The 24774-nt window shown below is 38.2% G+C and overlaps 1 protein-coding gene across 3 annotated transcripts in view; it reads left to right on the plus strand.

Annotated features, from left to right (window-relative positions):
• LOC125399432 (leucine zipper protein 2) overlaps positions 1–24774 on the plus strand; it is a 379570-nt gene that overhangs the window by 319296 nt on the left and 35500 nt on the right. For all 3 annotated transcript variants that reach the window (XM_087901310.1, XM_048432858.3, XM_048432861.3), the window contains 2 exons: positions 2990–3064; positions 8405–8569. In XM_087901310.1, the coding sequence (XP_087757436.1) occupies positions 2990–3064; positions 8405–8569 (240 nt within the window). The remainder of the gene's footprint in view (positions 1–2989; positions 3065–8404; positions 8570–24774) is intronic.

The following is a 24774-nucleotide window of genomic DNA, read 5'->3' on the forward strand; positions in this document are numbered from 1 at the left end:
TTCTTGTATTCTCTGTAAGGCTGGATTAGTAGCTACGTATTGTTTAAATTTGTTTTTATACTGGAATATTTTGTTTTCTCCGTTGATAGTGAACAATAGCTTGGCTGGGTAAAGTAGTCTGGGCTTGCATCCATTGTCTCTTAGTTTCTGCAGTACCTCTATCCAGGACCTTCTGGCTTTCATGGTTTTCATCGAGAAGTCTGGTGTAAGTCTGATAGGTTTACCTTTATAAGTTACTTGACCTTTTTCCTTTGCAGCTCTCAATATCCTTTCTTTAGTCTGAATGCTTTGTGTTTTGATTATTATATGACAAGGGGATGTTTTTTTCTGATCCAGTCTATTCGGTGTTCTGTATGCTTCTTGAACCTTCATAGGAATATCGTTCTTTAGGATGGGAAAGTTTTCTTCTATAATTTTGTTGAGTATATTTTCTGGACCTTTGAAATGCAATTCTTCTCCTTCTTCTACTCCTATTATTCTTAGATTTGGTTTTTTTTTATTGTGTCCCACAGTTCCTGAATGTTTTGTGATGAGAATTTGTTGGATTTGCTGTTTTCTTTGGTCAGAGTGTTCAATTTCTCTATGGTGTCCTCAGAGTCTGAGATTCTTTCTTCTATCTCTTGTATTCTATTGGTTAAGCTTGTTTCTGAAGTCTCTGTTCGTTTACCCAGATTTTCCATAGCCAGCCGGCCCTCGGTTTGTGATTTCTTCATTGACTCCATTTCAGTTTTCAAATCTTGAACTGTTTCTATTACCTGTTTGATTGTTTTTTCTTGGTTTCCCAGAATTTCATTTACGGATTTACTCATTTCTTCAAACTTTTTGGTATATTTCTCTTCCATTTCTTTACTCATTTCTTCAATTTTTTTTGTTTTACTTATCTTCCATTTCTTTACGGCAGATTTTCACCTCCTGTTTAAGTTCCTCTATTATTTTCATAAAGAAGCGCTTAGAGTCGATTTCTTCTATTTCTTCTGGAGTAGGGTGTTCAATTCTTCTAGTTTCGAGCTCCATGGATTCTGGCAATGTCATGTTGCCTTTCAGGTTGTTGGAGGAATTCTTGCATTGGCGCCTGCCCATCTCCTCCACTCTGGATGAAACTCCTCAGCACTCTCTGGGTAGGATTTCACAGCACTCTCTGGATAGAGCTCCTCAGCCCTCTCTGGGAAGAACTCCTCAGCAGTGCAACAGGGCTAGCTGGTCTTCCCAGGACCCAGGAGACAATGGGCCCGCAGTAGTGGGGGGAGGGGAGGGGTCCCTTGGGACACTGAAGACCCTGCTGCAGAAGCTGAGGGGGAAAGGGCTGTGCTCCCTTCCCGGACAGGCAGGCAGGCTGCCCAGGCTAGCACCCACTCAGCTCTCTGGGAAGAGCGCCTCAGCAGTGCAACAGGGCTAGCTGGTCTTCCCAGGACCCGGGAGGCAAAGGGCCCACAGCAGTGGGGGGGAGGGGAGGGGTCCCTTGGAACACTGAAGACCCTGCTGCAGAAGCTGGGGGGGGCTGTGCTGTCTTCCCGGGCAGGCAGGCTGCCCAGGTGAGCACCCACTCACCTCTCTGAGAAGAACTCCTAAGCAGTGCAACAGGGCTAGCTGGTCTTCCCAGGACCCGGGAGGCAAAGGGCCCGCAGCAGTGGGGGGGAGGGGAGGGGTCCCTTGGAACATGGAAGACCCTGCTGCAGAAGCTGGGGTGCGGGGGCTGTGCTCTCTTCCCGGACAGGCAGGCTGCCCAGGTGAGCACCCACTCACCTCTCTGGGAAGAACTCCTCCAGAATTGTTCTCTTTACCCCACAACCTCTCCAGCATAAGTTGTCATCAGTGTTTTTGATCTTGGCCATTCTTACAGGTGTAAGATGGAATCTCGGAGTTGTTTTGATTTTCATTTCTCTGATAACTAAGGATGTTGAACATTTCCTTAAGTGTCTTTTAGCCATTTTAGATTCCTTTCTCTGTTGAGAGTTCTCTGTTTATGTATGTAGTCCATTTTTTTATTGGATTATGTGTTCTTTTGATGACCAATTTCTTGAGTTCTTTGTATATTTTGGGGATCAGACCTCTGTCTGATATGGGGTTAGTGAAGATCTTTTCCCATTTTGTAGGCTGTCATTTTTTCTTGTTGACTGTGTCCATTGCTTTACAGAAACTTTTCAGTTTCAGGAGGTCCCATTTATTAATTGTTTCTCTCAGTGTCTGTGCTGCTGCGGTTATATTTAGGAAGTGGTCGCCTGTGCCAGTGTGTTCAAGTGTACTTCCCACTTTCTCTTCTATAAGGTTCAGTGTGGCTGGCTTTATGTTGAGGTCTTTGATCCATTTGGACTTGAGTTTTGTGCATGGTGATAGATATGGGTCTATTTACATTCTTCTACATGTTGATATCCAGTTATGCCAGCACCACTTGTTAAATATGCTTTCTTATTTTCCATTTGATACTTTTAGCTTCTTTGTCTAAAATCATGTGTTTGAAGGAGTGTGGATTAATATCCAGGTCTTCTATTTGGTTTCATTGGTCCTCCTGTCTGTTCTTATGCCAATACCAGGCTGTTTTCAGTACTGTAGCTCTTTAGCTGAATTTGAAGTCAGGGATTGTGATGCATCCAGAAATTCTTTTATTGTACAGGATTGTTTTGGCTATCCTGGGTTCTTTGCTTTTCCATATGAAGATAAATACTGTTCTTTCAAGGTCTGTGAAGAATTTTGCTGGGATTTTGATGGGCATTGCAATGAATCTGTAGATTTCTTTTGATAAGATTCCCTATTTTCTATGTTAATTCTGTCTACCCAAGAGCATGGGAAATCCTTCCATTTTCTGGTGTCTTCCTCAATTTCTTTCTTCAAAGATTTAAAGTTCTTGTCTTCAAAGATTTAAAGTTCTGTTAGTTGAATTTTAAATTCAACTACCAGGCTATATCCCTTTTCTTTCATTACTTTCTCGTGAAGAACAAATATGTGGAGTATAGTGTTTTCTCAAATGAACTGCTTTCCCTCTCTGTTACAGGCCCAACAGCTCACAGAGCTGGAACAGAAGTTAGCTGTTGCCAAAGATGAGCTTGAGAAAGCAGCTCTCGACAGGGTAAGTTGTCACCCAGGAGCCGTCACAACGCGGCTTTCAGGCACACAGTGTGTGCTTGCTGCTGCCTGTGGCCATCCAGCGCAATTCTAGACACTGCACAAAAGCTGGTCATCCAACTCCTGAGTGTGTGATGGCTTCCTTGCACTCATTTGTTTCTGCCACAGTCAATTGAGGGAACTCTGAGGGTTTGTGACTCCATTTTTCATTTATCTTACTGGCACATTTATTCCATAACACTGTGTGTAAACATACTTAATGTGAAAGCCATACTGTTCTGTGATAACTCTGGAAGTAAAGAGGAAGTAGCCATCAGCTGTTAAAATGTGTGTTAAACACCTGTGCCTTAGCACTGTTCCTCCTGTTCGAGAGTTTGGAAATTTGCACAAGGATATTACATGTGTCAATAATCGAAAATATAGGACTTTATACATATTTTATAGCCATACTTTGGAATACCATTCCAAACATAAAAATTACAATAAAAATACATTTTTGTCTATAAGTAATAATTGTTCAAACACATGAAATCTAGTTTTTATGGAGGTAGAATAAGTGAAAGAACAAATACTAAAATTATGGATTTAATTGTTTCCTGAGAAATTTAGTGTAGATGGCTGCGAAGTACACTTGCATGTATGTGTTTAACCCTCCACTCATTGAATGGATGCAAAGTAATAGTCTGTGCTAATACTGAATATGTAAATATCGCATGCTTGTTAAGCATGCAATATATATGTAGACATTGGGTACATGCTACCTCCATATTTATTTGTATTATAAATATTTGTCTATTTGTCTGTAATTTATGCATGATACAGCTGGGTTAAGTAGTTATTCAATTCAGACTGCTGCTAACCTTGTACATAATATTGAACAGGGACACCAGTGCATTTGTGAACTTTTTTTTTCACTGATTCATTATACGAACTCAGAGAATCTGTAAAGAAAAGAGGCTGCCCCTTAATTACCAGAATTGAACCGTGGGCATTTCACTGTGGAACAGATAGGAGAGAGACCATGTGGGATTGGTTTCCTTTGAAGATCTACAGGTTTTACACTTTAGGAAACCCGATACTGTATGGATACTTTGATACTGAGCCATATACTTTGCATTGTATGGTAAGTTTAAGCCCAGGCTAAAATTTTACTGTTTAGCTCTGTTATGATCCAAACATCTTCACAGCTGACAGACAAAGTATGTAGACTGTGTCACAATGGAGAAATTAGGAAGAAAATATCCTAAATGCTAATGATGTTCCTTTGTAAGATTTGGAGCTTTGAAGTCAAATTAAATATTCAGAGAAATAGATATTTCTCCAACCTTAGTCTTTTGTAATTACCATTTATTAATTATCCAAGTTATTAACAATTAATAGTTCAGGGCAGCCTGGCTTCTATTATTTGGGGTAGAACAGTCATAATTTATTTTATCAAAAATTAGTTTTATAAAACATTTAATTTCAAGTTTTTTCCAGTGATGTTCACCTCATCTCTTCCAACTCCTGCTCTGTCACTTTTTACAAAGGACACAGGACTTTTGTAGATTTAGTGGAATTAGAAAACCAAGAGGAACATGCAATCCTAAATTTTCCTAGATCACATTTAAAAAATTATTCTCTATCTTTGCTGCCACTGTCTCTGAAAAATGTATTAAATCCTAAGAAGACATTGAGTCTTCAAGGTCCTGAGGCAATCTCCCAACTTCTAAGACTATCATTTATGGCCATTGAGTTATTCTTTCTAAAATATTCTTCCTGATCTGACATGATATAATTATTTAATTGATAATGGTTACTGGACTTTAAAATAGCTATTGTGAGATGATATTATGTAGGACATTGCAGGAATAAAAAAATGTATGCGACATTATCTTTGTTCCAATATCAAATATAATAGACCAATCAGAAAATAATACTTTCTGACCCACAAGACAATAGAATAATAGAAAATTAATCTTGCACTGCAAGTACTTGTGGATAACACCAAATTCCGAAGCCACAGCACACTGTATTGGTTAGAAACAGCCTGTGGACAGAATTCGGGGCTACTGTAGAGTTGTTTCTTCACCTTTAGTACCATGTGCTTGTTCCACTGTCCATCTCCTTCATGTGCACTGCTGTGCAGTGAGCCCATACCCTGCCACAGCATGGGCTAGTCTGAGAGCAGTGGCTAGTCTCCAGGGACTGTCCTCCGGTGTTTAGGCCATGTTCAAATCTCCCTGGTGCTACGCTTCATAGCCATACCACTGAGAGCTGAGGGGTGATTGAGTTGTTGTAGGTCTAACTAGACTGACAGGAATATTTCCTGTCATGCAGAAAATGCTCAGGAAGCTTATCCATTATTATTACCAGTGAGTGAGATAAGATTGCTTTTCTGTGACGAGCAGTTTGTCTTTAACCTTCATAATTCTGTCATCTCTTTTTTTTGTACAAAGAACTGTGAAGACTTTTACATGATTAGAGATCGATTTTAACAAATATCAAGCAAGATGCATATGAAATTTAAAAACTAGCTCTAAATTCAGGTGGAAAGGTTATCTCAATCTATAATGGAAAAAAGTACAGTTTAAAGAAAATGTCCTTCACTTCTCTCTATTGTTTCTATAAGTATAAGAATACTTTTCTTATACCTTGTGCATGTTTTCCTTTTAGATATATTTTGTCTCATGTTGAAGTAACCTTAACTATCATGTAACTACACCCCAAATTTGTCCTCAGTGTAATTTTTAATGAATGAAGTGCCAGTTTATCATACCAAAATAACCAAAAGAATCTCAAGATCTATGCATCAATTGTGAGTTTCCAGAAAGCTATTATTTACTCAGCTGCAACTGGAGTATACTGAAAATTGGGGGCATTTTAGCTATAGAATTTACCACTTCAAAAGCGGAGGGGAAAACAAATGGGAAAAATAGTTTGGGGCTAGGAGGGAAAGGGTAAATCAAAAGTTATCAGAAAAAAAGAATAGTTCTTCAGATCCAGAGGAAAGCATGTTATATATGTTGTCTCATACTTCAGTAAGGGACATCTGGTTGTAGTGAACCTCAAAGTAAATAGTTGCCTGAAGCTCCAGTATAGACAGCCCTAGAAGTATAATGATGACAGATTCTGACCCTGGGCCTGTGTGAACACAACACTGGCAGCATCAGAAACAAACTTGTTCCATTCGAAGCACACTCTTGAGGTGGTAAGAATACAATGGCACTGATTCTGGTGACAAATCTCACACTATGGTTACTGGTAGTATCTATCTAGACAGTCAACAAAGAACTGTACTCAAAGGTATGACAGGAAATCCCCGTGCAGGTTAAGTCCCATAAAGGAAACACAGGAAGGAAGATGTTGAGTACAGCCTGAAGCAGAATACGAATCGTTCTCTAACCCCTTTAACAGTTAAAGACTGAGAGCTGACTATATTAACCTGGAGATTTCCAGATGAGGTCGGAGCCTCTGAGTACATACATGTGTCACCAAATTTAAGGCAAAATTCAATATATGTGCATTGTCTTTCACAATACATCAGTGCATTTAAAACCATCACTTCATGGCTGGTCATTACTTTTAGCATTTGAGTTGAGTTATTGCTCTAATGTAGAGATTGATGTGCCTAATCTGCTAGGTGTATGGTGTGAACAGAACAAAAGAAAAAGAATCAAGCAAATGGGAAATAATGTTGTTGTCTGTGAGCGTTCAGTATTGAAACCCTCTATTATAGATTTTCACCTTTATATTCATACCCATCTCATACTGACAATTCGGTCAATTAATGTCAAAAACCATATAATCTTTCATATGCCCAACACTCTTCAAAAGTCCAAAGGCCAATGGTCATCTTTCATTTTAAGATTGATTTTTATTTTTAAATTATGTGTATAGGTGTGGTGGGTATTTTATATAGAAGCACAGTCCTACAAAAGGACAGAAGAAAGGGTTGGATGTGCTGATGCTGGAAACCAAGCTCCAGTCCTGTACAGGAAGAGTACATACTCTTGATTGCTGAGCCATCTCTCCAGCCTCAAAACTGTCAAAAAGGCACCATGGAAATCCCCTGTGTGGGACACTCTCTTTTCAAATGGATTCACACTGTTTCCCCTAGAACCTTCCTGGAGTGAGGGTTTAGCCTAAATGTTCCTTTCTATTGTCCTCATGTAGGGTGTGCAATCACACCTTAACTCTACCAATAATTTTATTGTGCAGATTATTGGTATCTGTCCCATGCCTCCCCCTTAACTACACTCAACTGTGTTTTTTTCCATGAACTACTCACATGTCACCTCCTTCTGCCCCAGTTTCTTCTTTGAAGAACTATTGCAAACCTCACTGAGCGCAGTGCACAACACCCTGCATCCTGACTGTTATGCTCTCTCGAAATGTTTTCCATCAAACCAGTCAGTCCACTGCGTTTAATTCATCACTATGCTCATTTCATTGTCAGAGAGTTTGCAGGATGTAGCATATGCAACCTCTTAACCAATGTCTGATACAATCTTTCTCACCCTCTGAGGCCTCCTGTGCCAAGGTGTGTTCACGGTTCTCATTTCTGCTGGGATACTGATCCTCCAAACCCCCAGGAGAATCACCTACCAAATACTGCTTCCAGTTTCTTAGAATAATCTTACCTGGCATTTCCAACTGTTCCATATCCTCTTGTAAGCCAAAGACTTACAGAGAACATAATCAGGTCTACAGCAGCAACTGACCGATATTTTGTTATCAGTTTTCTGCGTTAGTTATTTCTTTTCAACAATGCAACCAAATATCTGGTGAAAAGTCACTCAAAGATGGAAGAACTTAGTCTAGTTCATGGTTCGAAGGGTTGACAATGTGAAATGACACTATGAATACCAATATATGGGACCACATTCATAGTTCATGACAGTGCCTGAGGTACTCCTGGGTCATCCTTAGAGGGAATACATGGTAGCGGAATGGCTCTCAGATGCAGCGGCAGTACTTGGGTTGCTTGATCAAATCTCATTAAATCAGGTAGCTGAAGGAGATGAAGGAAGTGGGAAGAGAAAAAGGAGGGAGAAGGAGAGAGAGCAAGAGTGAAGATCAGAAATCAAAAATCAGGTCAGAAGTACACTCATGCTATTTTAACTTAAGGCCTGTCACCCAGTGTTCCATTCCCTCATCCTAGGTTCCACAGCTTTAACTATGCCACCTGCTGGGCAGAAGGTGTTCAAGTAGAGAAGCTACTGTAGGCATCATATTGAAGCAGAACAAGAAATTTCATTTGAAAACCTGTCTCTATTTGTATGGGGTGAGTGTATTATAAGACCAATGTGGAAATGGTAACAAGAACCATAGGTAAAAATATTAATCTTCCCCTGACTCTCAGGAATCCCAGATAAAAGCAATGAAAGAGACTGTACAACTCTGCTTGACGTCAGTTTTCCGTGATCAGCCTCCTCCTCTCAGTCTCATCCCATCAAATCCATCACAGATGTTGAATCTGCCCAGAACAATTGCTTTCAAGATTCCAGATTCGAAGACAAAAAGCAAGGTACGTTTTTCCCATGTGTTAGAATGATGACTACTAATGTATAGTCTTTAAACTTCGTTGTGTATACTCAACATACTGGACCCATGTAGGACAGCCAGTTCACTGAACGGTTATTAGGCAGCTCTCAGTGGACAGTAGCTCAGTCTACAGTTCCCATGACTGCACAGGGAAAGCTGTCAGAAAGCAATGTTTTATCATCAAAGAGATTGGTTCATAAGCAGGAACTTTTAATTGTTTTCATTACAACAACAAAAATAGAAAAACAATGAGTTACTAATAATTTTAAAACAAGTATTTGTATTACATTCTCATAAAAAACACAGATAAGAGCCTTCTTTGGAGGCTTAAGCTATATCATCACAGAATACACTCATTAAAATTAAATATATCACATCCAGTCCATCAGAATCATTTTACAGTATGTAAAAAACTTTTAACATGAAGGAGCCCACCACATAGCTTGTCAGTTAGATCATTTTGTACTGGCTTCCATTTGTTTTTGTTTTTATTTTAAAAAAACAAAACAAAACAAAACATATATCTTAAGGAATTTTAATGTGCCTCCGTATTTCAAAGCAACTGATTTGAAAGCTGTCTTAACAAACTCCCCAACAGTTGATTACCATCAGAGGTTCAGTGGCTTCCTCCCCACTTTGTTTTGGTCTGTACAGAAGCAGCTTGGTGGGGTCTATATGTAAATGAACTCAGCCTGAAAGAGCTTTTGGAGAAAGTTTTCTTTCAGGCTGTGCTCTTGAAGGAGCATGCTCCCTCGTTATTTGCAATTAGGATGTATGTTATGCATAGCAGCCTGACTTAGACATGCAAGGCTGTACAGGTAACAGGAATACTGCATGAGCACTATGTTGTACTACAGATGAGCCCAATTCTTGTTTATTTCTTACTCTCCTTATCCTAGCATTGCTACTTGTGATTGTGGGCATAAAAGATTTAGTAGTTTATGTAATCTCGTGATATATTAACATATTATCCTGTAAATATTCATGAAATCATATTTTCAATGTTTTTTATCACCTTTGTTCTTATTGTGTGCTGAAGAATACTTATAATTTCAAAGTAACTGTTTTCCATACATTTTTCCTGTTTTACTAACGAAAATTCTAGGTTCAAAATATTGGATTATTTATATCCCAAACAATATAAGCACATTCTATGTTCATCAACAAGTCTCTTAAAATGGCCAAAACCACACTTTACACACAATGCAATACTTATGAGTAAGCCATGGCCTCCTTCCTCTAGTATTGTGTCTGGAGCAGACACAAATGTCATCTAAAACTATTGGCTTCCAGCCAAGTAGCCCTCTATTCTGGGCGCATGTGACTTTTGTCTCCAACTCAAACTATATTGCTTAAATGAATTATTAAAACTAAGTTCCTTATGACCTTGTATATATTGGGGAAATTACTAAGGGTTACTTTTATTGATTTTCTAGGACTAAATATATTTCCTGTCATTGAAATTAATAAATATTTATTACCTGTCATGGTTTATCACAGAATAGAGCAAGGAGGATTTAGCCAAGCAGAATTCAGAATGCTTATTTTTCAAAAACAATAATAAAAAATTCAATTGTTTAAGATGAGTTTCAATAAATCTAGGGTAATGTAATATGCAGTATTGTGTTTTAGAGATTAGCATTAAAAGCTTGTCAAATGTTTATGTTTTATCTACGTTCTTTGTCTTTTTAATAGTGGCAGAAATTGTGATTTATATGTTCTCAGTGCATAATCTCTATCCAGTCCCAGCAGATGATATTGTTGTTAGTCCTGAATCATATAACATGGTGTAGGGTATATAAGAAAATCAAGCCCATCAGTCTTGAATGACTCTCTATAAAAGAAAAGTAACATGCTTTGTGTATGAAGGTAGAGACTGAGCACAAGGCCGTGCACAACCTAGGCTAATGTTCTCCCATTGATCAACAGTCTCAGTCCACACATTGTTTGTTTTGTATTTGTTTGAGGCAAGCCTCACTACCTGGCCCTGGCTGGCTGAAAATCTCCACATAGACCAGGTTGGCCTTGGATTCACAGAAATCTGCCAGTTTTTTCCTCTTGAGTACTAGAATTACAGGCTTGGGCCACACATAATTTTTAGGTGAACTGGTTAACTATTAGAGAGAGTTTGTTGTAGCCCATAAGGCAGTATGCCCGACACAGGTGCCTAAGAGTCACTCTGCTCTGTCACTTTGGAATCCTGTCCCCTCAAAGTGTCTGAAACAGCTATAGCAATACGAACACTTAAAATAAGGTTCTGTTTTCCATTATGCTGCATCAATTTTCATTGAAAAACAATGAACAAAATGATGTCTTTTGTTTTGATGTTTCCATACATATAAGTCTTTATACATTGTTAAATAATCACACATGATAACCCTCCTTTCCCTTTCCCTCCTCCTGGTGGTCATGCTTCTCTATGTAGCCTTTTCCTATTTATCTCCATATTTATAACTATATCAATATATCTGTATCATTATTTATCTGGCTGTCTGTCATCTGTAAGACATCTATCTATCTATCTATCTATCTATCTATCTATCTATCTGTCATCTCTCTATCTATCTGTCTATCTAATCTATCGTATAATACTCCATCATTATCTATACAATATTTAATAGGAAAATGTGCTATTTTTTCGTACTAAGTCTGGCTCTTTTTGTTTAACACAATGAGACACATCTTTACATATTTTCCTTATGATAATATAAACCTGATTTTTGTGTCTCAGTGACCCTCATTGTGTTTAGGTACCACATATTCTTTTGATGTTTGTCTGTTAATTGGCATTTAAATTAGTTTTACATCCTGACTATGGGGATTAGTTCTATAATTGGATGTGATGCTCATGCATCCCTGTAGTATGTAGACATCATGTATGCATCTCTTTGGTATTCAGACACAGAATACTTGGAGGGTATACCAGGAGAGTTGTGCTGGCATCAACTTCATGAGGAATTTTTATTCCTATCTTCATATATTGGCTTCATATATTATATTCCCACCAGCAATGAATAAAGGCTCTTTCTTCATATTCTTATCAGTGTTTGTTGTTTAATTCCTGGATTATAGCCATTCTGACTGAGATGGACTTTCTATGCAGAACCTTTAAAAATATTTTAAACAAGCGTATCTCTCTTTTTTTCTGTTTGATTCATCTGTTTATTTTTGAGTGTTATTTTTTGAATTCTTTATATATTCCAATTTTAATCTCGTGTTAAATAGATATCTATCCAGGACTTTCTCTCAGTCTGTCAGCTATCTCCTCGCCCTGTTTGTTAACTGTTTTCTTTGCTGAACAGAAACACTTCTATTTTATGCAGTCTCATTTGTCAATTAATGACTTTATTTTCTTGACTGTTTGGAGGTCCTTTTCAGATTGTTTTTGTCAAGAATCTGTCTTGAAATGTTTTCCCATGACAGTTTTGAGGCGTTAGGTCTTACACTAAGCTTACTGGTACATTTGGATAACTTTATACAGGATGAGAGAAGGGATCTAGCCTCATTCTTGTTCATGCAAGTATCCGTTTTTCTCAACACAAGGTTTGAAATGGCTATTTTTTCTCTAAAGTGTGCTTTTGTTATCTTTATTGAAAACAAACTGCTTGTCACTGTATGGATTTATTTTCTAGCCTCTGTTCCCTTCCACTGTACCCCTCTCCTGTTTTGGTGCCAGTGCTGTGCTGATCTCATTACTATAGTTCTGCAGAACAGTTTGAATAAGGTCCTGTTTTATCTTTAGTATTTTTTCTTTTACTCAGTATTGTGTGAGCTATTTGGAATTGCCTATCCTTGTATGTTAATTGAAGTATTTCTCCCTAGTTTTGCCATCAAGTTTTCATCAGGGTTGCCTTCAACCCATCAGTCACTTTCAGTTTTAGTAACATTGCCATTTAAACAGTATTAGTTCTGCTGATCCTCGACAACGGGAGCACTCTGCCTCCTCCACTGCCCTCCTCTATTCTTTCTTCAGTTTCTCGGTTCCCATTTTAGAGTTCTTCTCTCTTGGCTATATCTATGCCTTGCTATTTTATTTTTCTCTTGAAACTTTTATGGATGTGATTTTCTTCCCAATTTCCTTCGAAGCCTTTGAAATCTTCCTCGGTAGTGTTGTGTGGGGCTCTCCATGAAATTTGTGAGACATATCTAAAATAACCTTTTAAGCTTATATAGACAAAAAGACAAAAATACTTTATCCCTCATAGAAGCTTTACTATGTAAGCCTTCTGTTTCTCTCCAAGTGCATTAGTATGTGTGTGCTGTATGTGCCTACATTGTGTCCATGTGTTATATAAGTATTTTTTTACATATTTTAAAGCCAAGTGTTTGTTACACTACTACAGGCTTGTAAGTTTTCTGGAGAAAATTTATTAAATAATTCAAATGCTTTCTCCTCATTTTGTACTTATCACTTTTGCTACTGTAGCAGGCCTGCTCTGTGAGCCATCAGTCCCAGAGCTCACTCTACAATGTTCCTGTCGCCTGTACTGTAACAGGCCTGCTCTGTGAGCCATACCCACTATACAATGTTTCTGTCACCTGTACTGTAACAGGCCTGCTCTGTGAACCATGCCCACTATACAATGTTTCTGTCACCTGTACTGTAACAGGCCTGCTCTGTGAGCCATACCCACTATACAATGTTTTTGTCACCTGTACTGTAACAGGCCTGCTCTGTGAACCATGCCCACTATACAATGTTTCTGTCACCTGTACTGTAGCATACCTGTTCTACCATGATCCTCCCACCTGTGTTTCTCCCAAGTAGATACAGTTATATTTTTTTGCCCTCTATTACCTCTATTATTGCATCTTCACCATTGTCAATATAATTCTCTCTGATGTTAGAGTTTTATTTTACCTTCTCAGGAAGATGTTTTATGGCACCCCTGTTGTTTCAGCAGAGGTCTAGAAGCTCCCACCATGGTCTGTCTTGTCCTCAGGAAGGTGACTAAGCTTTTCTTCTTGACCAACCTTGGCATAGTGTTTTCAGAGAATTAACTTGAAATGGAATTTAATGTGTGTCCATTTTCTTACTCAACAAAGAAAATATGCTTCATCCAACTAGACTGCCTTCTACACATATATGATGAGTGTGCTAGACTCTCCAGATAGCATTTGAAAGTGCATGGATCTGCATAAGGCAGATGACCAAGTATTGTATGGTTTTAATTTTTAAATTTAATTTTAGTGTTTAGAATCCCATGATCAAAATGGCTTTTATTAAAGAAAATGTTTGAGGATATTATAGGTTCCAAATGTGTCTTGGAGAATGTATTTAATCTCTAACCATTTGTTTTGTACATCATAGTGTTTGAATAGAAAGGCAAGTCCAAAAGTGTAAACAGAAAATACCATTTCCATTTTGTACAAAGTAAACAAACTGGAGTGAGAAGATATAAATCATGGGAGCTGCTTTTTTTGTTCTTGTTACAAGTGATGGCACCTTGACTAGGGTGTAAAATTGGCAACTGGACTCCAGGTGTGCTGACAAAGAGAACTGGTGTTAGCTCACAGTTCAATGTGTTGCTGACCTCTTGACTTCAGTGGAAGGTGTACAGAGGTGAGACCAAAGTGGCTCTCAGAGTTTGCGTCAGCAGATGGCATAAACCATAAACGAGGATTTTAAACAAAAGCCAACCGGTGCAATTTCCATATGCTACTAAACAGTGAAAATAGGTATGTTTTTATAATATTAAGCTTTTCAAGTCTGTGTACGAAAACACAGGAAAAAGTCATCACCAAGTCTGTAAAGCTGTTGTGAAAATACAGTGAAAAGATTCACCATTTAGTAATGTAGATCCCTGGGAACATGGGCAATGGAATCAGGGAATAAAAGCATGAACTAGAAAGCCCTGGGAGATGTTTCTGCATTAATAGCATTCACTGCTCTTGAATTCAGTCTCCAGAAGCTATGGAAGATAGCTCACAAGCAATTTTAGCTCCATGGAATCTTACTTTCACACAAGAGAAACATACACAAAAATAAAAATGCAACAAATACCCAAACAATCTAGTTCTTAGTAAGAACTCGGTCATTTTTCAAAATAGCCATTAACTGTCCCAAAATAGTTCCTTAACTGTTCCACTGTGAGAACACAATGTATTGACTCACAAAAAAGCAACATTACTTTTAGCAGAACAGTGATGCAAAACTAAGAAAATTTATTTACCATCAGAGGTTGTCATAGCAATGCTATAAATAAAAACAAATTTAAAAAACCACACATATACTAGAACAGGAAAATGCTGAAATTTTGTTAAGGGGACCCATGTTTAAATCCACCCCAGAATGTGTAATTTTCTTGATCCTGGCCTTTCTGCTTACGGCTTACTATCTTGGTGTCTGCCATATACACATGGGCAAAAGTCACAGTCCTGAGATCTCCATAAATACAAGAGGATGGCATGCTAATTTATAAAACAATTCTTTATTGATTATTTGGAAATTTCACATCATGCACTCCAATCCCACTCACATCCCAGTCCATCCATATTCACCCCTCACCCCTACAGAATGCTCCCAAAATTAATTAATAACAAAACAAACAACAAAAAGAAGACCTTGTTCCTCCATCTTTCCAACACCCCTTCATTTATCCTAGTGGCATTGATTGGAAGCTATAGTGTGTCAGGTAGTATATACCCTCCTTGTCCAATCAACACCACCCACAAAATGCCCATTGCAATGATTTATTTGTCTGGCTCAAGGCCTCTGGTTTCTGGCACACCATCATCACTGGGCCCTCACTGAAACTCCTCTCAAGTATCCTGTTGTTGCTCTGAGTCATGGAGATCTTGTGGTCATCAGTCCAAAGGACCAATCCTCTCATGTACTCCAGCAGATCACAGATGAGGCAGCTGCAGGATGGGACATCCCATGGTCCAAAATGTGAGTCTGGGTGGTAGGTTGCTGATCAGGCCACTAGGACTGCCTACCTCAGGCCCAGGGGCAGAGCTAGCTCTCCTGCTAGACCCATGCCATCAGGTCAGGTCTCCCATGCTTGCGGTAAGGGATGTGGCCATCTATTCTGAGTGGTAGGGTCAGCTCTCCCATGGGAAATGATGGGAGAGTGTCTCCAGCTCCCCTACTACAATGTCCAGAGGGAGAGGCAGGGCCAACTGCCTCAGAGCCAATAAGAGTCAGGGATGGAACAGCAAGGCCCTTCGATTTCAACACGGACATGCTATTTTTTTTATTACCAAAGTCATTTATGCTCAAGGCATCTAAGCAGGAGTTTCCTGGAATCTGAATAAAAGCAACATACTGCTTGGTACCCAGAGTCTTAGTGAACGTGGGCTTTTAATTAACTTTCTATCTGCCAAAAGACTTTGGCAAAGTGTTTCTTAAAAATAATCAGTATGGTGCACCTGCAAACATCACAGACCAAGTTTCTCACATTGAATCATATTTTCAAATTACTGGGTGTTTCAAAAATGTCCAGCTTGACTATTAACACTCTAGATTCCAATACAATTCAGGACTCATGTGAATTTGGGAGTCACTTGAAATGCCTAACATACGGTCAAAACTGGAAGTAATTAAGATATGGCCTCTGGAATTAAAAAAGGATTCAAATGCCAGTATAAGCATGCACCTTCTACCCCACTGCTGATAGAAGAGATTTCTTAATTGACCCAGCGAAGTGTTATGTCTTAGACATTTTTCTCTCTATGTGATATGTTCAACAATTAACCACTTAGTTGTACCTCATATCTACTGTCTTTGCCTGCAGACATATGTAATGCATCCACACCTACTGTGGGGATAAAAATGAAGAAATAAATATACATATTTTTATGAAAAACATCAAAATGATGTGAGAGACAAGAGAAAATTTATTTATTATATTTTGAGCATGTGAGGTCATAATGCCTTGCTTGATGACTGCTCCCAGATCTGTCCCTTCTCTGTCAATTAATATATATTGGTATGTATCACATATTGCAATCAAAACATGTATATTGGGATTCTGGGCATAGCTCAATGATAGAGAACATGCCTAGAATGTCCAAAACCATGTGTTTAGTCATGGTTATATAAATGCATGCATTATGTATAAATAAATAAAATATGTGCATACAATAAATTATAGAATATGTATTTGAAACAGAGGTGTAAGGTGATACCTCTGGGATGCCTTGTTTGCACACAGATGCAGAGGTGTGCTGCTCAGAGTAGTACACATTTAAATCTTCATAAATATTCTTTCTTGGTAGAAAAGTTGAGGAAGATATAGATCATGACCACTTGGAAATCTTGAAATATTTCAGAGAGTTTGTTAGCAACTGAAGCCTAGAAACCATTTAATCCTTCTCAAATTAAATCGGAACAAAGCATTATTGGTGAGAATATTGCCTTTAGTGCTTCTCAGAAGTCAGGTAATATTCAGAGAAAAATCTTGTTACCTTGTGCAAAGAAGACAGTGTCTCCTTTACTTCCTATGTCCACTAATATTTTATTTTTTTTCAGTTTGTTTATTATCTGATAATTTTATCAAATGTTTTATGATCATATCCACCCTTTGTCCCTTTCAACTCTTCCTGAAGAGCACAAAAATGCATGCCTTCCTAATTTCATGCCTTCATTTAAATACATTATCTTGTGTCTAATTAATCCTGCCAATATGCACATAAATGTGGAACACTTACTGGGACATAGGCATCCTGCCAGTAACCAGAATTCTAAAGAAAAATGAGTCCCTTCAATTTCCTAGTGAGGGGTGGGGCCTTTTGAGCCCACACCCATCATCAGCTTGGTACCATAATAGCATTGACAAGGAAACATGTCAGAATCTGCAGTTAAATGTTAGAAAGTAAGCGACAAGTGCCATGCTCGAAAGATCCACTTTGGAGCTCAGCAGACCAATTAAATACTGTTTTGCTCCAGTTTCTCAATGCACAGGCTTCTTGAGCAATTAGACCCAGACTGTGGCCATTCTTTGCAGATAAGCTTGTAGCACAAAGCAGTGCTCCTGATAAACCTGTGTGCATATGTGATCATTTATTACAAGGAACCAGATATGTAGTATGGCAGTGTTTAGAAATATTGAATCTATGACTGAGCTTCTGAGTCTGAGACAAAGCTACACAATGCTAATTATCTGTGAGAAGTAGGTTTCTAAATTGTTTCCCACTGATAACATGAGATCAAATTCTTTTGTCTAGAAAAGCTGTAATGAGAATTTATTGATCATTATAGTTTCAGATGCATTTTTAGTTGTTTTTTGGGGGGGATTGTTTAGTGTGCATTTGCATGTATGTGTGTGTATGTGATTATCTCTGTGTGTCTGTGTGTTTGCACATGTGTGTGTGTGTGTGTGTGTGTGTATCTGTGTGTGCTATGAAGTGAATATGGAAGTTGAAAGACAATATTCAGAAGTCCATTCTCTGCTTTTGCCACGGGTCTCAGGGATTGAACTTAGGTTGTGGACTTACATCTGAAGCACCTAACCTGCCTCAGACGTATTTTCTGTAATAAATGTTGTTATATGGCTTTGAAGAACTGTTCACCAAAGTTCTCTAAACAGAATTTGAAAACAAGAAAATATTTTAGATGTCCTGAGTGGAGTTCTACAGCTGCTATCTCAGTTACTTGGAAGACTGAGGCAGAAGGATCTCAACTTCTAGACCTGCATGGATTATATAACAAGTAAAAGGTCACCTGTTCAACTTAATGAGAACCTAACTCAAGCTGAAATAAAATCAGCACTAATTAAATGAGCTCTGAATCTACCGCAGTAGTAAAGTCCATGACTAGCAGAGGCAAAGCCTCGAATACAATCCCCAGTAGAAATGAAGGAAAAGAAAACAAACAAAAAAATGCTGAAAATCATTTACTTTTACTCAAAAGTAAATGGATTCTTGAACAAAACATGATTAGGGAATTTTTGTGTTTATTGGCTTTCTTTGCACTATTATTGGATTAAATTCTGCAGAGATGGTTACGAGTAGAACTTTAGCTTTTCATCAATCTATTGATTGCGTTTCCACCCATAGTTTTTAGGAATCATGGGTAACAGTATTTAGTTTTCCATAAGGCTGGCCCTGGGCTTTCCTATGACCTGTATGCCTGTGTTTCGTCTTCCCTTTATGAAGGCAAAATTGATTTCAGAGCTAGCTAATGTTAGAAAACATTTATAGTAGTCATATTCTAAGTGCAAATATCTCTTTCCTGGGATACTACGGATCATTCTGTTTTAAAGGATAAAATACAAACATTTAATTTCAAATTCATGACATTTTATGCATGCAGTGGCAAAAGCTTAAATAAATACAATATATAAATAGAAAGATACTGCAATACAAAAATATGATCCTATTCATCAAAGGTAGATAGAACAAATCAATCAGAAGAGGAAATTGCAATCTATTTGCAGTTGCTCAGATGAAAATTGAAAGTTTCCTATTCCCATTATCTTGCAGCATAAATAAGAAATTTATTTATGATTCTATCATAGAGCTAATCAAATTGCTTATAAAAAATATGTTGAGTAATCTCTGACTATACTCCAGTACATATGTCAAACTTTTAAGAGACTAGTGGAAGTATAGAGGAATATTCTAGATATATGCAAATGGTGAGGTGAAGAAACATTAACATAACTAGAAACTCATTCACCATACTGTCCTGTACGTCTTCATCTCAAATGTCAGTGTAATTCCCAGATATAAAGGAGACCAGGGATCCCTGGAGAGTGTCATCAAATAGGTCAAAAATGTTCCAGGCTGTCATCTTTTGGAAGGAAATGTCCCTTTCTGGTTTGTGGGAATTATACTTTCTTGTGAACATCCATATTATATAAATGCTTTTCTTTAAATTGTTCAATAATAGTGATAGATCCTATTTACACAGACTTTATAGATACCCCTAGGAGCACCTTTCATTTTGTTGTTACAATAATAATAAATTTTACTTTAAGAAGTTCTCCACATACAGAAATTAACCCTAATGCCAATCACCTGATAATGAATATGTCAGCCCAATTACCTAGCACCAAGCCAGAAGATCTATGCTTCTGCCTTCCCTCGACTATGTTGTTTGAAGAGGTTTTCTAAGCCACACATTTCTACACAAACACTAGTGAAGCATTGCAGTGACTTGGAAAGTTGCATTAATAATCAGTTTCCACTTTGAAGCCACATTTGACTCATTTAAATGAATGAAAAGAATAATTAAATTCACTAAAATATGAAATAGGTAAGCCATCTTTCATTCTCAAATTCTGGCATAAATTTTCCTTTTGATACCATAAATGATTCGATAATTACACATTTCATCTTTAAGCCTCCATGTTTCCATCTTACTACCCAAATGTAAGTACGAACACTTTTGAGGACTTGCTGGGACTTTTCCTTTATGAAATTCACAGGCTTGAAGACTATTTCTATAATGTTATCTGTAGGCAGTAGCTTTTCTGTGTCCCACCTGTTCCTGCAGCCACTTATAAAATAGTCACTCAGAGGCTTAATAGTAACCACAAACTGTTTGGCTGATGGCTCAAGCTTATTACTAGTTAGCTCTTACATATATATTAATCAATTTCTATTAATCTGTGTATTGCTACATGATCCATGACTTACCAATAATGCTCTGTCATCTTACTCCTCCTGCAGCTGCTGGCATCTCCTTGACCCTGCCTTCTTTTCCTGTGTATTCAGTTTGACATTCTCGCCTAGCTATAGCCTGCTCTGCCATAGGCCAAATGGCAATTTTTTATTCATCCACCAATAAAAACAACACATATTTGTAGCACACAGAAGAACACTCCACAGAGGTTATCAATTTTTAAACACTTCCCGAATAAATCCCCTGGTGTACTAGACAATGATACATTATTAAGCATAAGTTTTGGGTGTTCATAGCACTCTTCTGCCAACTTCACGTTTCTCTTTATACCTACAGTTGGCTGACTGTACAGAATTCTGCTTTGCATTTATGTGCAGACACAATGCTTTTCCCAATACTTTTTCATAGCACATGATTTCTTCCCCATCCTGATTAAATCTTCTAGTGTCTTGACATCTTACAGTAGAAAAATGATAATAGATACTACATAGACAAAGCAATGAAATGTAACATTCTTGATGAAAAGTACTTAGAATTGAATTGTTTCTGTCTCTTTTTTGATGTTTTAAGACTATAATGAAAAGCAATCTACTGTGAAGAAATACAAACAAATTCAGTTAAAGGGCAGTAAAAATGATAATAGCATATGAGGGTGTCAGGGTGATGAAGAATAAGATGGTAAAAGGAGTAAGGAACCTCAAAATACATCACACACAGGTATAAAAATGGGGAAAGAAGCTTGTTTTCTCGAAGTAATATATATTAATGAAATGCTTTAGGAGAGCATACATCAGTAGACTAGTATCTCACAGTTATTTGGAAACATTGGATTATCTAATCAAATGACAAGGCGCTGAAGAAACGTCCTGGATGGTAAAAGCAATCGCTGTGCAAGCCTGAGAGTCTGGACCCCAGGTAACACACACAACTAGGGATGGCTCCCTGTGCTTGTAACACCGTCCTCATGGAGGTGAGATGGGATAACTGATGGTGCTATTTGGTGCCAGCTTTGGTGTGGGAGGTTCTTCTGTATATGTATTGCTTTTATTGGCTAATGAATAAAGAAACTGTTTTGGCCTGTGATAGGGCAGAATAGAGCTGGGGTGGGGGGAGACTAAGCTGAATGGTGGGAGAAAGAAGGTAGGGTCGCTAGATGCCATGTAACCACCAGAGGAGAAAGATGCAAGCTGCTAGCTGGAGCCTTACTGGTAGGCCACGAGCCTCATGGTAAAATATAAAATAATAGAAATGGGTTAATTTGAGATGGAAGAGTAAGCCAGAAATATGCTTAAGCTATTGGCCAAGCAGTGATTTAAATAATATAATTTCTGAGTGATTATTTCGGGAGACTGGGCTGCCGGGAAACAAACAAGTGGCCTTCCGACTACACAGCCTACCTTCCCCTTTATGAAGACTGAGTCTCAAATGAGGAATGGTAGAAGTGATAGAATAGAACATCCTGTGTTCTGCTCTGGCCTCCACATGTGTGCATGCATCACTCCTGCTACATGCACCTATACCACACACATTCTCTACACTCACACATACACAAAGAATAAAGTTAAATAGAAAGTCCATGAACATAAAGGGGCAGAAGCAATGACAGAGATTTGTGTATGGCCTGTGAACTTGATGGAAACAGCTGTCTGGGAGACAGACTGCAGGGAATTAGCTCAACTTTACTCTAGACTATATGGAGTATATAGGATGGGGGTGCTGGAACAAACCCTAATTTGTGTTAAGAGGCATGATCCTAGCATAAGGCTCTTAGTATAAGTCTTAGTTATGATATGTTTAGCAGGGGAATCTTCCAGCAGGAATTGATGCCAAGGGTCAAGCTAAAGAAATATTTAGCACCTGGCTTAGAGACAGTTTTCAGTTAAAGTCAATCCTCCAGCCCTAGTTGGAGAGCAGGATGTGTTGCTGGGGAGGGAGGGAGTCTCCATGCCACTGAGATTTTAGAAAAAACTGCCAGGCCATGATAGACTGCAACCTCTGACCAGGCAGCAAGACCATCTAACAGAGAGGATAACAAAAAATATAGTTTATAAGATTCCTTTGGTAGTTGAATAATCATTGATATTCTGTTATGAGAACTCATATTACAGTGCTGAAAGAATTTAGTCACTGCTTAGAACATCTCCACAGTCTCGGGCGTTCCCACAAAAAAAAAATATCAGATTAGCAGCCAGGTGGTGGTGGCTCATGACTTTAATTCCAGTACTGGGGAGGCAGAGGCAGGCAGATGTCTGAGTTTGAGGCCAGCATAGGTTAGAGTGAATTCCAGGACAGACTCCAAAGCTCCACAGAGAAATGCTGCCTCTAAAAGGAAACAAACAAACAAATATCAGAATAGCTATATTATTTTATGGCAAAACATAACTAAATAGTTGATATTCAGATAATAAACATGATTCATAACATTCTCTGTAGAATCACATAGTGTTTCTTCAGTCCCGGCAATGTTCAACCTATTAATGAAACCTACCTGATTCTGAGAAAAGAGCCCTAGACTCTCATTATAGAAAGATTATGAAGCTATATTTTAAGCCACGGTGCCTCAAAACAACACTAGATAGGGATCGAGTACAATTTCAGTTTACATGCCCAGAGATCATTTAGTGAGAGGAAGCCATTGGTCTTTGTATTAGTAAAATGAGTATGACTATATATATTTCCAAATTTGGTTGTGTTGACATGTTTTTGGCAGAAATATTCAGAATATTATCAGTGGAAAACTGTTAATTGACTTCAACAAACTGGAACCTTTTGGTCCTTGTACGATTGTGGGAGTCAGCAGCTCATGTCCTGAAGTGACAGTGAAGTAAGAGTTACTCTGCCTTGTACTTAGCTGGTTGTGCTGGACTTCCTCATTCTCTTCTCAGGGCCTTCAAGTTCCTTATGGCTTTAGACACAATTGAATACATATACTTGGAGTTTATCAACTGTTTAAAGTTCAACATAAGATGAAAGTTTTGCAATCTGTATAAAAATAATAATTGCACATCCAGCAATTAATTTGTAAACTTTAAATTCAGTTGCTTCATTCCTTTAATTTATGTTAAACTTGTTTAAATTCAACCCCTTCCAAATTTCAAAATTTTAAATTTCTCAGTGATGGAGAACATGTATAAGTTGTGTAAATGTTTATTATTTGGGTCGATTGCAAAGTGAATGATTAATTGGAAGATGACTGACAAGATGATGTCTATTTAACCATTTGACGATGGGATTAGTCTTGAAGACAGACTATATTAGAATTATTAATGTACCAATTGATAGAAATATATTGGACAAAGGATGCAAAGTAGTATTAATGCACATTTAGGGATATTATCAACTAAGCTAAGAGTTTGCTCAAGAGGAGAAGAGATAGCAGCTAAATGGAAGTAGGTCAACATCTCTCAAATCCTTCTGGATATTTTATTTCATTTGTAATATTTTCAACCTTGTTCTAATTACTGGTGAACCGCTACTTATTTCCCATGGGTTCATCTCAATGTTAACCCTTCTTTGACTTTTTTTAAAGTTTCTCTTGCATTATAACACTTCTATTATGCTTATTTGATATGCTGTGTTATGTCCATGTCGTGAGACCCACAAGCAAAACCACCACAGAGCCGGTGTCCCATGTAAACACACGGGGCTTTATTGATTAGAAGCTGAAGCCAGACTATCATGTGTGAAGGAGAGCAGCCCTGAGCCCCAGGGGATGGGGGTTTTTATAGGGAAAACACCACAATCAGGGCAATACAAGTCTTGATGTTTCAGGATTGGGTAAGGGTATGCAACTTTTATTTCATTGGTTGAGGTCTAGTGTGACATCCAAACAAAGGCTACCAATAGCCACAAGGACATCGAGGGACGGCACATGTTGTTTGCTGAAGTTTCTCATTGGTTGGCCTGCCCAGGTGGGGTCACCCTGACACAGGCAGTTTGCAGTCTTTCTTGGAATTGCTTGTGGCAAAGTTCATCCACTGGCCAGGCCCTGTCTTAAATGGAATTCTTTCTCAAAATGGAGTTTGTTCTACTCCTTCATCTGGGAATGCTGCAGCAGGCTTTTCTTTAGGCTCCCAAACAGCTCCCAAGTCAGCACATAGAGACTTATTAGTTATGAATGCTCAGCCTTATCTTAGCTCTTAAATCTGCTATGCTTCATTTATGTTTTGCCTCTGGGCTTTTTAACCTTTCTTTCTTTCTTTCTTTCTTTCTTTCTTTCTTTCTTTCTTTCTTTCTTTCTTTCTTTCTTTCCTTCTTTCTTTCTATCTTATTTCCTACTGTCTCCATGTTTGGCTGGCAATAGCCTGATGTCTGGCCCCAGGTATGTGCCTCTATTTCTCCCTCATTCCCTCTTCCTTCTTCTCTCCTCTGTCTAGATTTCTCCTCCAACTTATTCTCCCTACCTGCCAGTCCTGGCTATTCCTCTACTGCCTAGCCATAGGACATTCAACTTTTTATTGGAACAATCAGGTGCCTTCAGCAGGCAAGGTTAAGCAAAAACATCACATCTTTACATAATTAAAGAAATGCAGCCTAAACAAATGCAACATGTCTTTGCCTAGTTAAAATAATATTCCACAACAGAATATTGCCCTGGATTTATCATCTAGTCTGTGACT

This window comes from Myodes glareolus, chromosome 24 (assembly GCF_982192425.1).
Source record: "Myodes glareolus chromosome 24, mMyoGla1.1, whole genome shotgun sequence".
Taxonomy (NCBI): domain Eukaryota; kingdom Metazoa; phylum Chordata; class Mammalia; order Rodentia; family Cricetidae; genus Myodes; species Myodes glareolus.